Here is a 17,175-nt window from a genome sequence, read left to right as displayed (position 1 = left end):
GTGAGCTGCAGATGTCTGCTGGGCATCTCCAAACAGCTCGTCGGCAAAGAGGATTTCCATCTCTGTCCGCTGCATCAGCGGCAGTGGTCCTCAGGAGTCCTGGGAGAGAGAGGGGGGCAGGTGGAGGCAATAGGAGAGAGGCGATCAAGATAGGGAAGTGAATGATTTGGAGGGGTCCCAGAACAGTCTTCATCACTGAAGTGGACCCGGGAGGACAGTTCAGTGCCTCGCGGCTCCATTTTCAGGTTTTAAAAATGTAACCTTTTTGGTGGCCATCGCCAGCAGTCTCTTTAAGGACCGCTGGTTAAGCTGCATGTAGACTACGTAAAGGGGGCTTCAAACAGGCACTAGGCTGCCAATTTGAATCTTTTTCTGCCTTTACCAGTATGGCGGGCAGTGCACTTCGGGCGATGTCCATGTGCCCACCCGTCAAATTGGATGCTTACAAATGGCCAAAGCTCCATTAAACTTTTTGGTCAATGCATTTTGAGAATTTGGCAGTGCTTGAGGGTAAACTTTAGGTCTGTAAGGTTGAGATTAGACTGGTCCAGTTGGTTCTGTTTGTGGAACATTTTGTGCTTTCTTTACAGTCAGTTTTTGCCACATGGCTCGTGCATCAATCTTGGATGCATGGGTATACATGCCTGTGCCTACAGATTTTGGGACCTTAAAAAAGTTGTTGATTGATTAGAATTACACAGTACATTTGGCCCGTCGAGTTCGTGCCGGCTCTCTTCAAGAACACTTCAGCTAGTCCCAATCCCCCCGCCCTTTCCCTGTAGCCCTGCATTCTTTGTTTCCCTTCAGGTACTTATTGAATTCCCTTTTGAAAGCCACGATTGAATCTGCCTCCACCACCCTTTCAGGCAGTGCATTCCAGATCATAACCACTCGCTGCATAAAATAGTTTTTCCTTCTGTCATCTTTGGATCTTCTGCATCCTCTGGTTCTTAACCCTTCCGCCAATGGGAAGTATCTCTCTATCTAATCTGTCAAGACCCCTCATGATTTTGAACACCTCTATCAAATCTCCTCTCAATCTTCTTTGCTCTAAGGAGAACAACCCCAGCTTCTCCAGTCTATCCACGTAACTGAAGTCCCTCTGCCCTGGAACCATTCTTGTAAATCTTTTCTGCATCCTCTCTAAAGCCTTCACATCCTTTCTAAAGTGCGGTGCCCAGAATTGGACACACTGCTCCAGTTGTGGCCAAACCAGTGTTTTACAAAAGGTTGATCATAACTTCCTTGCTTTTGTACTCTATGCCTCCTTTATCAAGCTCAGGATCCCATATGTTTTTTTTTAAAAACTGCTTTCTCAACCCACCCTGCCACCTTCAATGATTTGTAAACATATACCCCCAAGTCTCTCTTTTCATGCACCCCCGTTATAAAGTGAAGGGTACAATTCTAAGAACATAAGAAATAGGAGTAGGAGTAGGCCATACAGCCCCTCGAGCCTGCTCCGCCATTTAATACGATCATGGCTGATCCAATCATGGACACAGGACCACTTCCCTGCACGCTCTCCATAACCCCTTATTGTTTAAGAAACTGTCTATTTCTGTCTTAAATTTATTCAATGTCCCAGCTTCCAGCTCTGAAGCAGAGAATTCCACAGATCCACAACCGAGAAGAAATTTCTCCTCATCTCATTTTGAAATGGGCGGCCTCTTATTATATGATTATGCCGTCTAGTTCTCGTCTTCCCTATCAGTTGAAACATCCTCTCTGCATCCACCCTATCAAGCCCCCTTATAATCTTATACACTTCGATAAGATCACCTCTCATTCTTCTGAATTCCAATGAGTAGATGCCCAACCTACTCAATCTTTCCTCATAAGTCAATCCCCTCATCTCCGGAATCAACCTTGTGAACCTTCCCTGAACTGCCTCCAAAGCAAGTATATCCTTTCGTAAATATGGAAATCAAAACTGCACGCAGTATTCCAGGTGTGGCCTCACCAAAACCCGGTATAACTGTAGCAAGACTTCCCTGCTTTTATACTCCATCCCCTTTGCAATAAAGGCCAAGATTCCATTGGCCTTCCTGATCACTTGCTGTACCTGCATACTAACCTTTTGTGTTTCATGCACAAGTACCCCCAGGTCCCACTGTACTGCAGTACTTTGCAATCTTTCTCCATTTAAATAATAACTTGCTCTTTGATTTTTTTCTGCCAAAGTGCATGACCTCACACTTTCCAACATTGTACTCCATCTGCCAAATTTTTGCCCACTCACATAGCCTGTTTGTCCTTTTGCAGATTTTTTGTGTCCTCCTCACACATTGCTTTTCCTCCCATTTTTGTATCGTCAGCAAACTTGGCTACGTTACACTCAGTCCCTTCCTCCAAGTCGTTAATATAGATTGTAAATAGTTAGGGTCCCAGCACTGATCCTTGCGGCACCCCACTTGTTACTGGTTGCCAACCGGAGAATGAACCATTTATCCCGACTCTGTTTTGTGTTCGTTAGCCAATCCTCTATCCATGCTAATGTATTACCCCCAAGCCTGTTAACTTTTATCTTGTGCAGTAACCTTTTATGTGGCACCTTGTCAAATGCCTTCTGGAAGTCCAAATACACATCCACTGGTTCCCCTTTATCCATCCTGTTTGTTACATCCTCAAAGATTCTAGCAAATTTGTCAAATGTGACTTCCCCTTCATAAATCCATACTGACTCTGCCTAACCAAATTCCAGATGTCCTACTACTGCTTCTTTAATAATGGACTCCAAAATCTTCCCAACCACAGATGTTAGGCTAACTAGTCTATAGTTTCCTGCTTTGTGTCTGCCTCCTTTTTTTAAATAGGGATGTTACATTTGCAGTTTCCAATCTGCTGGGACCTCCCCAGAATCCAGGGAATTTTGGCAAATTACAACCAATGCATCAACTATCCCTGCCGCTACTTCTCTTAAGACCCTAGGATGTAAGCCATCAGGTCCAGGGGATTTATCCGCCTTTAGTCCCATTATCTTACTGAGTACCACCTCCTTAGTGATTGTGATTGTGTTAAGTTCCTCCCCCCCTATAGCCCCTTGACTATCCACTGTTGGAATATTGTTAGTGTCCTCTACCGTAAAGACTGATACAAAATATTTGTTCAGAGTTTCTGCCATCTCCATGTTCCCCATTATTAATTCCCCAGTCTTATCCTCTAAGGGACCAATATTTACTCTAGCCACTCTTTTCTTTATATACCTATAGAAACTCTTGCTATCTGTTTTTATATTTTGTGCCAGTTTACTTTCATCGTCTATCTTCCCTTTCTTAATCATATTTTTAGTCAGTCTTTGTTGGCTTTTAAACACTTCCCAATCTTCTGTCCTCCCACTAGTTTTGGCCACATTGTATGCTCTTGTTTTTAAATTGGATACCGTCCTTTATTTTTTTAGTTAGCCACGGATGACTATCTTTTCTCTTACACCCTTTCCTCCTCACTGGAATATATTTTTCTTGAGAGTTCTGAAATATCTCCTTAAATGTATACCACTGTTCATCAACCGTCCTATACTTTAATCTATTTTCCCAGTCCACTTTAGCCAACTCAGCCCTCATAACTTCATAGTCTCCTTTATTTAAGCTTAGTACGCTGGTTAGAGATCCAATTTTCTCACCCTCCATCTGAATTTGAAATTCAATCATGCTATGATCACTCATTCCAAGGGGATCCTTTACTAGGAGATTATTTATTAATCCTGTCTCATTACACAGGACCAGATCCAAGATAGCCTGCCCCCTGGTTGGTTCCGTTACATACAGCTCAAGGGACCTGTCCCTTATGCACTCTATGAACTATTCCTCAAGGCTACCCTGACCAATTTGATTTGTCCAATCAATATGGAGGTTAAAATCACCCATAAAATCACTTTATATTGCCTCATCTCATTCTTCTTACCAAAATGTATCACTCCGCATTTTCCTGCGTTAAACATTATCCGTCACGTGTCTGCCCATTCCACCAGCCTGTCCGTGTCCTCCTTGAAGTCTATCCCTGTCTTCCTCACTGTTCACTATACTTCCAAGTTCTGCATCCGCAAATTTTGAAATAGTGCTCTGTACACCCAAATCCAAATCTTAAAAAAAAATAGTGGTCCTAATATTTCCCGAATACATTCTCGCATATCAGTGTTTATTTTCCTATTTTCTTTCCATATTTCTCACTCTGGTACTCTAAGCCTGTTGCTTTGTTATTCTATTACTGTGTCTGGTGCTCTTAGTCTTTCTTTATGCTTCTCTATTATTCTCTTCCTGTGTCCACTTTATTTCTGTGTCAATCTCTCTTTTTCTGTGGTGATCTCTGTCAACTGCATTCTTTTGTCTCAGTGATCTGTAATGCTACCCTTTCTCCCCCAGTGATTTCTCACAAAAGTATCACAGCTCTGGGAGCTAGGACCAGAGGTGCGGAAGGGTACTGGATAGAGAATGGGGAGTAGCCTAAGCCGGCACCAGATGACGATGGGCGAGGGACAAGTAAGAATGTGCATGTCCTTTGCCTTCGATGTATATTTTCATCATACTGGATTTAAGCTGCTTTCTGTGACAGTGGAGTCAATATCCTGGTTGTAGCTTTTAATTTTGTGTAGGAAGGACACGTTGGAATCAGTGGAAGATTGAATGGTGACGTTTTTCAGTACGTTTATTTTTTTGTGAATAAATTATTTTGTGTCAAGATTATCTTTAGGGATATACAGGAATGTACTTGACAGGAAAAGGAAACCATGGTAAATATGACTGGTCTCAAAGTTCAAAAAATACCACCCACTACTCTATCTTTTACACCTCTGTGGATACAAGAGATCTGGGTGGGTGATAAACTGTCGTGGCGACTGTATGTGAGAATTATATTTTTGCTGCAATTTGATTAGGCAGATATTTTTGCGCAGAAGTTTTGAGGGCAAGCAAGAAGGGTTTATGCATTATTGGTCAACCAAAGCAGAAAATAAATAATTGCAAAGTAGAACACAAAGACCTAACCAGAAAATACAAAAATTGAGATTGACAGTTGAAAGAAAACATTCATTATGCTTATTACAGTTATAATGTTCACCAAGATACAACATTTTTCATTAGACAATCAATCCCTGGACATGATCTGAACCTTGTAAACTAATGCCAAGATGAAGAAAATATCTTGATGCATATTATTGAGATAGGTCCATGGTTGGTAGTGGTGAGTTAAAAGTTAGTAACCTGCTAGTAGCATCATGTCTGATTGTCAATGCTTTCAGTTAGCTATCACTATTTTATATTTAATTTGGTCTGCACCTAAGAGTGTGTGACACTCAGTACTTAAGGAGTGCTACATTGTTAGAGGTGTTGTCTTTTGTATTAGATGTTAAACCAAGGTTGCTGCTCGGGTGGATATACAAGATCCTAAGGTACCGCTCAAAGGAAAACATGGCTCTCTTCTGGTCCCAGTCAATATTCTTCCTGGAACCAACAGTACCAAAATCATATCATTCATCCATTTGTGGTTTGTGGGACCTTGTGTGCAGATTGGCAGTCATGTTGGCCTATATTAGAGCAAATACAATAAAAGTAATCCATTGATTGTGTAGTGCTTTGGCATGTCTGAAGGCGCTATATAAATACAAGTTCTTTCTTTTCTTATCAGCGATAGTGATTGGGTCATTGCATTTTACACAGTGATTACTTCCATTGGCAGAAGTTGGTGCAGACATTCTGGTCCTGAAATTTTTTTGGGACACAATCCCAGCAGTTAAGCCAGGATCACAACCACTGGTGCCCTCTCGTACTGAACCCACCAGAGTTTGTCACATTTCAGTATAGTGGCTCCCTTTGTTTACCTGTGAACTTTGTTTTTTGCTCTCAGTTTGCTGTTTTTATGACTGCTTTAGAAACGCATAATAGACTTGGTGGCAGTGTATCTGAAAGAGCGCTACTTGCTGCTAGACTTGCAAACAGGCTTTGCAGTTTTGCTGTTTATGTATCCTAAAAAGAAAGTAATGAGCTCTTTTTTTCTAGAGCCTTAGGCTGATGCTAATTGAGCTCCATTATCTGAGTTCTAAAATAGGAACCTGAAAGATACACGATGCTGATGAAAACTAAATAATTATAACTGCGCCAATTGTAGAAACTGTGATGGAGCTATTTATCCTAACCTACAAACTGTGGTAAGATTGAAGATCCGACACAGTTCAATACTGAGAAATGCAATGATTGGAAAACAAAATGCAATCTTTCAGGGGAAAAAGCGAACTGATGCAATTGCGCTTGTTCTTGATAAAATATGGCAATCGAGACCACATGTAACATCACCCATCTCAAATGTCATGGCTTTGCAGTGTTGCTTTTTATGCATGTGCCCTAATAAAAGGAAATAAATTAGTTATTTTTCTTCTCAAGTGCCTTGGCTGATGCTAATTTGGCTTGAAAATCCAAGTCCTAAAAGATAAACCTAAAAGATAAATTGCGCTAATGAAAACTAATAATTGTGCCAATTGTAGAAACTGTGAAGGACTATTTATCCTAACCTACAAACTGTGGTAAGTTTGAAGAACTGACCCAATTCAATATTGGGAAATGCAATGATTGGCAGACAAAAGACAATCCTTCAGCTGGGGAAAAACAAACTGATGCATTTGCGCTTGTGCTTGATAAAATGTGAATAGAGACCACATGTAACATCACTCATCTCTTATCATGATGCCATTTTATATGGCTACTGAAACACATTGCTTCCTTGCAACAAATTAAGCTAAGCTTGCCTCTTATGGTGTGCGCAGATTGCTAAAAAAAATAAGAATTTACATTTCAGCCTGTAGCATGGCTTTTGAGCTGGTTGAAGTTGCAGCCCCTGATATTTGCGATGTAGCTGCGCTGGGAAACTCCCCATAATTAATGTCTCTGTAATTGCCTAGCAATTGACATTTAAAAAAAAATCAAACAAATTTGGAATGGTACTATGGGGGGATTCTGTGATTCATTCTTTTGACTAATGAATAGCAAATTAGGGGTTGTGTACTTGCAATTTTTCTGATGTGTTTCTTGTAAGCACCACTCCCCACTAGGAGCACTAGGTCATGAATGCCCCCTCCTTTAAGCCAGTTTTGATCCATACACATTAGCATATTTTATAAACAGAAGTTATGAAGCCATTTTTTGGTACCTCACATCCATAAAATGGACAAAGTGACTGACTTGTGTTCAAGCTCACAAACATAAGTGAGCATCATCCAAAGGGAAACAAGCGAATTCATATTAAATCACAAAAGAAATATAGAAAACCTGCTCTGATATTGATACAAGTTGATCTAACCAAACAAACTAGAGCAATTTGCGCAGTGGCCTTCCTAAGTTTCATTCCTCCCACATTTTTTCTTTTGATTAAAAGTTGTACACTGGAGTACAGACCAGTGCAATTGTAATTTTTCTTAAATTTAATAAATTGTCATCATTTTTTTCTTCAAAAGTAACTGTTCTCTTGCTGGACTTGTATCCAATGGAGCCACACATCTATTCTCAAATTGAAACTATTAGATGCAATAAAGTCTACTTTACAACAGAAAAGACTTTATCCATATGCATGATTTGTCCGTATCTCAGATAAAAATGAGGTAGGTAAACGACGAGCCAAAAAGGCCCCATCTCACACAATATTTCAGAACCTTAGGATGCTTCCAAAATGCTGGTCAGGCAAGGAGGGGGAAAAAAATAGCTGCAACGTTTTATGGGCGTATTCGCAAAGTGCATAACTCAAGAAAATCAAAAATGGCATTTCATAATTGGCGCATGTTAAACAATAGATACTACATTTTAAACAGTTTAACATTTTAATGACAAAGATTAACATGAACATAACATACCAGTAATAACACAATTTGTTAAATAAAAGTAAAATCCACATAGAATTCCCCAGAAGTTAAATTGACATAATTTGTAGACATTTGACAATTAAGTCGGCAACTGTCTTTTAAACCTCAACTGAAAAAGCAGACTAGTTCAGAGTCCCATCATCAATAGTACCCAATGATAACTGTGGATGAATTACATTTCCTGTCTTCCCCTCAACCTATATGAGGAACACATTAAAATCATTTGATTTAGGTACAAGACAGAATCATTCTGCTCCAACAAACTTTTACTTTTGTAGATGTTTGAAGCAAGTACCGAGCAATATTGCCAATTTTGATGTATACTTTTTTCTTTAAAAATTAATTTAATCTAACAATGAGTCAATAATATAGAATCAGTAGTATCACAATTTCTTGGGTTTAGAGCATTAAAAGCATTTTAAGCTTGGTCTGTCAAGTCTATCGTTTGCCATTAGTTTTAATGTGTAAAATTAGGAGTTGTTGCATTCTCAAAAGCAACAAGCAGTTCCCTTATGGTATGGACAGGAAACAAGAATTTCTGGAATTACTGGAAGCCACAACAAACTTGGGGCTTGAAATTATAGCAGACCAAGCTTGAGTGATAGATTTAGAGTCAAGCATGTATGAATCAGGGTCCTTATTCAGGGAAGGGAAGACTACCACAGCCAAAAAGTAATTTTTAGGATATTTAACATGAATTGCTTATAAATTATGTAATTTTAACCTGAGTTGGTGCACAGCACACTCCTAGCAGAAATATGTTCACTTACTCATTAAATACCAAGTCTGGTGCAAAGTAGAGCATTCTGGAATTCACAATTCTATAGGACCTCCATCCCATTGCGAAGACCATAACTGCCATCCACGAATACTGTATGAGGCTCATTTGGTCATCCACATGTAAATTGCGAAAACCTGCAGACAAGGAGTACTTGTACTGAAATAATGTTAAATGATAGTATGCATTGAGCAGTACACAGCTGTGCAAAGAACAGAGTTTCTTAGCAGATAAGCACAAAGAGCAAATTAACAATGGCGCAAATGCATACAAAGATATTTGAAGTTTTGTGCACTGATCCTGCTGCATATCTTTAACCACCATCTCAGGCGCATGTGGTTAAATTATAATGCCGGCTTTGATTCGGACTGAATTGAAAAGGTCTTTATTTTTTCACTTTGTTGTAAGCAGGTAAGTCTTAGTATAATCATCTTAGCTTGGTAAGCCATTTTCAGAGAAACTTCTAACAATCAAATATAGTTACTGATAATTTCTTGATATAAACATGACCTATTTTAAAACAATTCCCTAATGGGAAAAAAATGATTGCTTAGGCAAATGCTCTCAGCAAATATGTGATATTAGTCAACAATGTGAGGAGTGTGAAATAGCGCTTGTTTGCTGCTGTTTCCAAGTCAGTTCCAAATCGCTGCAAGTCAAATTTATTGTGCGACTGCTGAAGTGCTCAATTCATGCGTTAGGGCAATTAACCCAAAGATTGGACACTTAATAGTGAACTGCCCATATTGCAACAGTAACACATTGCTTGTTCACTGCATTCATCTCAAATGGAACTGATGCTGCTTCAGAGCTTGCAGTGTGAAAACTCGACTCCTCATTTAAAGACGAGTAGTAACTGCAAATATATTTTCCACATTCCAAATTTTAGTGCATTGAATGCAGTCCTAATTGTGCATTATCAGTGCTGGACCTGGCAGAGCTCGACCAATAATAGCAGTAAAGGATTACATGTGATGTTAGGTGGCATGCAAAATTTACCACCAAGTCCTATTTCTCTGCTACATAGTGATTCTCCCATATTAGGTGCAGCTACCTGGTAATGATAGTAGAGATCTGCCTAATGATGGTAAAGTTTAGCAGGGAAACATTAATAGGGTTGTGCCATCTCCTTGAGGAAGATACCCAGATAACATCTACCATTCATATAGTACTGCCAATAGCTGTTAATTCAGCCCGATTCAATTTTATGCATCGGACTCCTTCCAGACTAGCATTGGGGATGTCTACAGTTGCAGCAGCTTGGTGTCCATAGATATACTATTGAAATCATTAATGCATTATTCAACAGGGCCAATGTTTCATCACGTGAGAGGGAAACACAATTCTAAAAACCTGTGGATTCCTAGATATCTTAAAGTGCAAAGGGTTATCAAATGCACCCATGCTGGCATTTGGGCAATCTGTGCACAATGCTGTACCCATAATGAACCAAAAAGATTTACAGTATCTCACTGCGCATGTGGTGTGTGCCCACCTGCATAAAATTATGCAGGTCAATGCCTACTTACCCAAAAGCTTTCATGATGCCTTCATTTTAAGGCTGTCATCTCTACCACCCTTATTTGAAGGTCAATAAAGAGTGAAAGTTTGGCACCAACAAGATCAAGGTTACCTTTTGCAGATCAGGTGCCAACAATGGACAGAAGCAGAGCGCAAGTACATCAAAGCTTATGCTGCAACCAGAATGATCAAATTGGTATCTCAAAGCAATGTCTGGACTGATCGAAAACAGCCTTGCAATAAAATCCCCACGCTAAGAGTTTGACAATATAATCTGCATGATCCATGATTTCACCTTGAAAAGGGACTTCAATGTGCAGACCAATGACCAAGATGGCAAAGTGATGACAGAGCAAGAAAACAAAAATGCCAATGAGGAATTACCAGCAATGCAACAAGGAAGACTGATGTGCCCGCCAAGGAGCACCATAACTATATCTGCAAAGTAACTGTACTGAAGCCATCTTCGGCTAGACTTTCATATTCAATTGTTCCAATACCATCTATTAGTATTTTGTAATGGGTTCCTGCCTGGCTGTCGTAAATGACAAATAAATACGCGGCACAATGCTCATATCAAATGCAGGTCACTTGTTTCCCCTAACATGTAGTGTGAATGTTGGCAGCTGGAGCTGATATGGTGCTGTTTCTTGATACTTGTACTTCATTTCAGATGTTTAATACATAATCTACCATCCGTTCTAAGTGATTTCCTGTAGAAGCAGTAAGAGCCATGGCAAGCGGCAGGTTTCACTGAATCTCGCTGGGAGGCTAGTGGCTAGACCACCTTGGGATGTACATTACAAGGGCCCTGGCCTGTGAGCCAATCATGTCTAGGACTGTGGCAGGCAGCGGAAGGAGCGTGCGGCAAACCAGTCCCACCCACCCTGTCCCACCTGTGACAGAGACTGTAATTCTCGTATTGGACTGTTCAGTCACCTAAGAACTCATTTTTAGAGTGGAAGCAAGTCTTCCTCGATGCCGAAGGACTGCCTATGATGATGATGACTTCCTCCCATGCTTGGAAAAAATCCACTTCTGAAGAGAGTGACCAGCAGTCTCACAGACTGTGTGCCTCCTCTTCCTGACTCGATGGTAAAGTTTGCAGCATCTGACCTGTAAAACTGACTTTCCTCAATCTGTAGAAGCCCAATTCCGCAGCAGTTTTGATGAATAAACATATGTTTTACTTTCCAAGTGTTATTGCAAGTACTTCACTGCCTCCTAATTTTACTTTACAGCTGATTAGCGCATATTTTAACTCACTGACTTAAAACAGCAAAATTGTTTGTATAACCAGCAAGCTTTGTTACTTCAGTAAGCCACAACTAACCCTACAATAGCAAAGCAACAGTATGTTCCAAGCTTATCTGTTAACAATACTGTCCCTTCTTATGCGTATATAGGTTTATAAATTGGATGTCATATTTGGCAGTCTCTTAAAGACAAGGCTAAAGGGTTTGCAACCATCTTCAGCCAGAAGTGCCAAATGGATGATCCATATCGGCCTCCTCCCGAGGTCCCCACCATCACAGAAGCCAGTCTTCAGCCAATTCGATTCACTCCACTTGATATTAAGAAACGGCTGATTGCACTGGATACAGCAAAGGCTATGGGCCCCGACAATATCCTGGCTGTCGTGCTGAAGAATTGTACTCCAGAACTAGATGCGCCTCTAGTTAAGTATTCCAGTACAGCTACAACACTGGTACCTATCCGACAACGTGGAAAACGGCCCAGGTATGACCTATCCACAAAAAGCAGGAGAAATCCAATCTGGCCAATTACCACCCCATCAGTCTACTCTCAATCATCAGCAAAGAAATGAAGGTGTCGTCGACAGTGCTATCAAGTGGCACTTACCAATACTCAGTTTGGGTTCCGCCAGGACCACTTGACTCCAGACCTCATTACAGCCTTGATCCAAACATGGACAGAAGAGCTGAATTCCAGAGATGAGGTGAGAGTAACTGCTCTTGACATCAAGGCAGCATTTGTCCAAGTGTGGCATCAAGGAAGCCTAGTAAAATTGAAGTCAATGGGAATCAATGGAAAAACTCTCCACTGGCAGGAGTCATACCTAGCACAAAGGAAGATGGTTATGGTTATTGGAGGCCAATCATCTCAGTCCCAGGAGATAGCTGCAGGAGTTCCTCAGGGCAGAGTCCTAGGCCCAACCATCTTCATCTACTTCATCAATGATTTTCCCTCCATCATAAGGTCAGAAGTAGGGATGCTTGCTGATGACTGCACAGTGTTCAGTTCCTTTCACAACTCCTCAGACAATGAAGCAATCCATGCCCGTATGCAGCAAGACCTGGAAGACATTCAGGCTTGGGCTGATAAGTGGCAAGTAACATTCGGTTCACACAAGTGCCAGGCAATGACCATCTCCAACAAGAGAGAATCTAACCACCGCCCCGTGACATTCAACAGCATTACCATTGTCGAATCCCCCACCAACATCCTAGGGTCACCATAGACCAGAAACTTAACTGGACCCAGCCACATAAATACTGTGGCTACAAGAGCAGGACAGAGCTGGGTATTCTGTGGCGAGTGTCTCATCTCCTGACTCCCCAAAGCTTTTCCACCATCTACAAGACACAAGTCAGGAGTGTGATAGAATACTCTCCACTTGCCTGGATGAGTCCAGCTCAACAACACAAGAAACTTGACACCATCCAGGACAAAGCAGCCCGCTTGATAGTCACCCCATCAACCACCTTAAACATTCACACCCTCCACCACCGGCACACTGTGGCTGCAATGTGTACCAACTGCAAGATGCACTGCAGCAATTCACCAAGGCTTCTTCAACAGCACCTCCCAAACCTGTAACCTCTACCTAGAAGGACAAGGGCAGCAGGCGCATGGGAACGCTATCACCTCCACGTTCCCCTCCAAGTCAGACACCACCCTGACTTGGAAATATATTGCCGCTCCTTCATCGTCGCTGGGTCAAAATCCTGGAACTCCCTTCCTAGCAGCACTGTGGTAGTACCTTCACCACACGGACTGCAGTGGTTCAAGAAGGTGGCTCACCATCAACTTCTCGAGCAAATAGTGATGGGTAATAAATGACGTCAGTGATGCCCACATAGAAAATAGGTGCAGAAGGCAGCTATTCAAGCCTGCACCACCATTCAATAAGATCATGGCTGATCATTCACCTCAGTACCCCTTTCCTGCCTTCTCTCCATGCCCCTTGATCTCTTTAGCCGTAAGGGCCATATCCAATTCCCTCTTGAATATATCTAACGAACTGGCACCAACAACTCTCTGCGGAAGAGAATTCCACAGGTTAACAACTCTCTGGGTGAAGAAGTTTCTCTTCATCTCGGTCCTAAATGGCTTACCCCTCATCCTTAGACTGTGACCCCTGGTGCTGGACGCCCCCAATATTGGGAGCATTCTTTCTGCATCTAACCTGTCCAGTCCCGTCAGAATTTTATATGTTTCTATGAGATCCCCACTCATTCTTCTAAACTCCAGTGAATATAGGCCCAGTCAATCCTATCTCTCCTCATAAATCAGTCCTGCCATCCCGGGCATCAGTCTGGTGAACCTTTGCTGCACTCCCTCAATAGCAAGAACGTCCTTCCTCAGATTAGAGACCAAAACTGAACACAGGAACGAATAAAAGAAAAAATCTTGGTGCATGTTGATTAGCTACACTATCATTATTAGGACAACAAAGGTCACATAAAAGCACTACAGGATCGATCTTAAGATTATACAGTAGGAATTGCCATGCAAAGCAGTACACCTACCCGACATACTGCATGGCCATTCGCACATGAACATTTGTGTTCGGGTCTCATTATATATCCATTTAGAGCTTCTGCCTATACAGGAGACTGCCTCTAGAGACTCACACCGGAATGCGGGATATTATGTGCTGGTGCAGCTATTTAAATGGCTACAGAAGCCATTGAAACTGAAGTGCCTATTTGAAGGCCCCCTGCGCAAATGACAGTAGATGTCAGAAAGTAGTTGCAGAGCCATCTGAAGCGCACAAGGAAATATAGGGCTACTTTAGTCCTAAACAGCTCAACCTGCCATCATACTTACTCTTTCCACTGAGGAGTCACTTTGACAGAATCCGGATTTAAAATTAAAAAGGCAGATACAAAACATACGCATTGGGCCAAAAAGAGTAAGATGTACACAGAGAAATAAATTGTTTGCACTTTGTGAACTTTTATCCAGAGTTTTGTTCCAATGATGCAGAATAAGGTAACAGCACACAGGATTAGTATGAATGGTAACTGGGATAAGTGCAGGGAAAATATTTGGGTCATTTGATGCATTGAAGAGATCCTCTAATAGTTGGTTCAAAAAACATGTTGAATGTGTATCCTGCATGACCAGCTGGTGCAACTGTCAACTTGGCTGAAAATGTGTTTCTATGGCGATATTCATCTGTGTCAATGTCAGGGCCTTGCTCAGTTCTTGCTTGCAGAGTGGCTTCCTCCTATTCCTCCATGATTCAGTCTCCTTGTATTGCAAAGTCATGCAGTAGATGACACTCAAGGAGACCTGATGTACCATATGACCGAAGACCCTATGATCTGTCAGGATAAGTGCTGTCAAGATGCTAATAAATTCTATAAAGATCTTCAGAGCTATACATGGGTTTTGCTGCATTTGTGCTCGGTTTCTGGCGATATTAACCAAGGCTGAAGAGGGTAGCCTTGGTTTACGAAGGGCAACACTTATTTGAAACCAAAGACAGCCTTCATCCTACAGACAGTCTCTGTTCACAAATGTTCACAAATTAGAATTAAAATATTATGGCTAATGTCTGGGAAGCAGGCATTGCCCGCCATGATCTGGATTTTCTTATTAATGCAAAAGTCATTTGTTTAATACATCTATGTACAGCAAATTGCCTGATATTGCAGATGTTACCTGTGCTAGCCTTGAAGAAACCAGAGACATAAAATTGAGCGCGTAGGTAACCTTAACTACCACTGGTTCCTGTGGTGCAAATTGTTTGCAAATATCCTTCTCGCAGATGGTGCAATGCTGAAATTGCCCTTATGCTGACCGGAACCTGAAAAGGCCGCTCCTCTTGGTCATTTGGCAGGTATTAATGCCACGGCCTGCGGACACGGTTAGCGATTCAGTGGATGGTGCAAACCAACTGACTCTGGTACCAGTTAACTTCCCCAATATGCCTTCTTTGATCATCTTCAAGTACTAAAACCTGTTTTAAAATTAAAATCTGCATTTAGTGTAAAGATGCCAGTATAAAAAATGGTTATGTGCCCGTTAAGAGCTCCGTTCCTCATGTAGGAATGCAACTTGCCTTCAACATTCACTTTGAATGGGCAGACTCACGTTCAGAAAGAATTCTTGTCCAAAACTCAGAAATGTGAGGACTGCATATCTATGCATAATAAAGCTCTTGCTATGGCAGCTATATTTTTCTGCGGGAAGTGAAAATCGAAAAAGTGCACATTTATACTGTGGACCCGGAAAGGTCACTGCAGAACAATTTTCAGGTCCCTTTCACAGGTTAACACTGGCAGGAACATTGCAGCTCCTTTTATCTCTTTCTTTCTTCAACAATCAATCAGTTACAACTTAAAAAAAAAACAGGTCTGGTGAATGAATAACCAGAATACTGAAATAAAGCAATACTCTTTAGCGCTATTATTAGATGTAATAGCCATTTATGCATTAAAATATCAAAATGACACTTGCGTTTCACCAGAGAAAGGACCGTTTGTTTTAGCAGGTGGAAAATACGCCATGACTGCAGCAAATGGACTGCATCAGAGGAAACTGCAGTTGTAATCAGAAGCAAAAACGAGTACTAAAGGAAAATGCTTGCTGTTGCTCACTGAATATTTTTTAAAGCCGACTAACAATAACACCGATATTCCTCAAATCATGCTTTTTTAAATTCTGCAATGGTAAATGCAACCCACTCCAAAAAATGTGCGCTCAAGAACGATTGTTGTATGTGTTTCTTAGAGACAGACTGGAAAAAGATTCTGATGTCACTATGCCCCTTGGTAAAAGAGAACTTAAATCTGTGATCGGGCTGCACGTGCAGGAGACGTGGAATCACAGAATTTCTTCACTATTTTTTTTGTCTTGGAACTGGCATTTTCATTCATATTCTTTGTTTATTATTTCTGCATAGTTTGTTTTTATTACAGACTTATTCTCATAATTCTGACCATTTGTTTATTTTTCATTAGCATATATTGTACATGCCTCAAAAACCAACAAAAGCTAACCAACTTCAAAAAAGCTGACAGAGCCCTCAAAGAAGTGGATAACTTGCAAACAGCATATGATTTAAAAAAAATTGTTACACAGGATTTTAACTTAAGCTCAAACATAAATTCCTCAAAACTGGGAAGACCAAACACAGATTAGATGGCTGCTTCGCTAAACATCGTTGTTCTATCTGCTAGTGTAAACCTAGCTCCCTGTTGCTTGCTCATTCCACTCTCACTCTGACCTCTCCGACTTTGGTCTTTGACACGGTTCAAATAAAGCTCAACGCAATTTCAACAAACAGCACATTATCCTTCTATTAGGCACTTACCAGTCCTTAATATTGACTGTAATAACAATTATAGCTCCCACTTTTTCTTTGGCAGGAGATGCTGGTAATGTGGGTGGGATGGGGTGAGGAATATGAGGAGGAATGGTTTGATCTTAGGGTAGGGGCCCTGCATCGAAACATCCTGCTGGTGGGGTAGTCTGCACCCAATGGGCCCAAGTTTCGGGCCGCGCCTAGAACGGCGCAGCCCCGACCTGGACGCCCGTTTTTCGCGCCACAAAGTGCGCCTAAAAAAAACTTACCTATTCTCCTGCTCCCTGCAGGTCCTCTGGAGCTGGGCGCGGCGCAGCACAAGCTGTGGGGGGGCGGAGCCAGGTCCCTGCACTGAAAACAGTGCCGGGACCTCTGCACATGCGCACTACAGTGGGCGCACATGTGCAATAGCTCCAGGTGCCCAAAACTGTGTGGGAGGGGCCCGAAGCCCTGGCCGAATGGCCTCACTGGGGC

General features: G+C 41.5%; 1 protein-coding gene across 2 annotated transcripts in view; it reads right to left on the bottom strand.

The window, feature by feature from the left end:
* The window catches only part of ar (androgen receptor), a 393,648-nt gene that overhangs the window by 41,409 nt on the left and 335,064 nt on the right, over positions 1 to 17,175 (bottom strand). The window contains exon 5 of one of the 2 annotated variants that reach the window (XM_070882802.1): positions 8,614 to 8,758. The exons of the other annotated variant lie outside the window; for it this stretch is intronic. Coding sequence (XP_070738903.1) covers positions 8,614 to 8,758 — 145 coding nt within the window. The remainder of the gene's footprint in view (positions 1 to 8,613; positions 8,759 to 17,175) is intronic. 2 annotated transcript variants of the gene reach the window in all.

Source organism: Pristiophorus japonicus, chromosome 6 (assembly GCF_044704955.1).
Source record: "Pristiophorus japonicus isolate sPriJap1 chromosome 6, sPriJap1.hap1, whole genome shotgun sequence".
NCBI lineage: Eukaryota > Metazoa > Chordata > Chondrichthyes > Pristiophoridae > Pristiophorus > Pristiophorus japonicus.
Note: the sequence above shows the minus strand (reverse complement) of the source record. Positions and strands in the feature narration are given on the sequence as shown.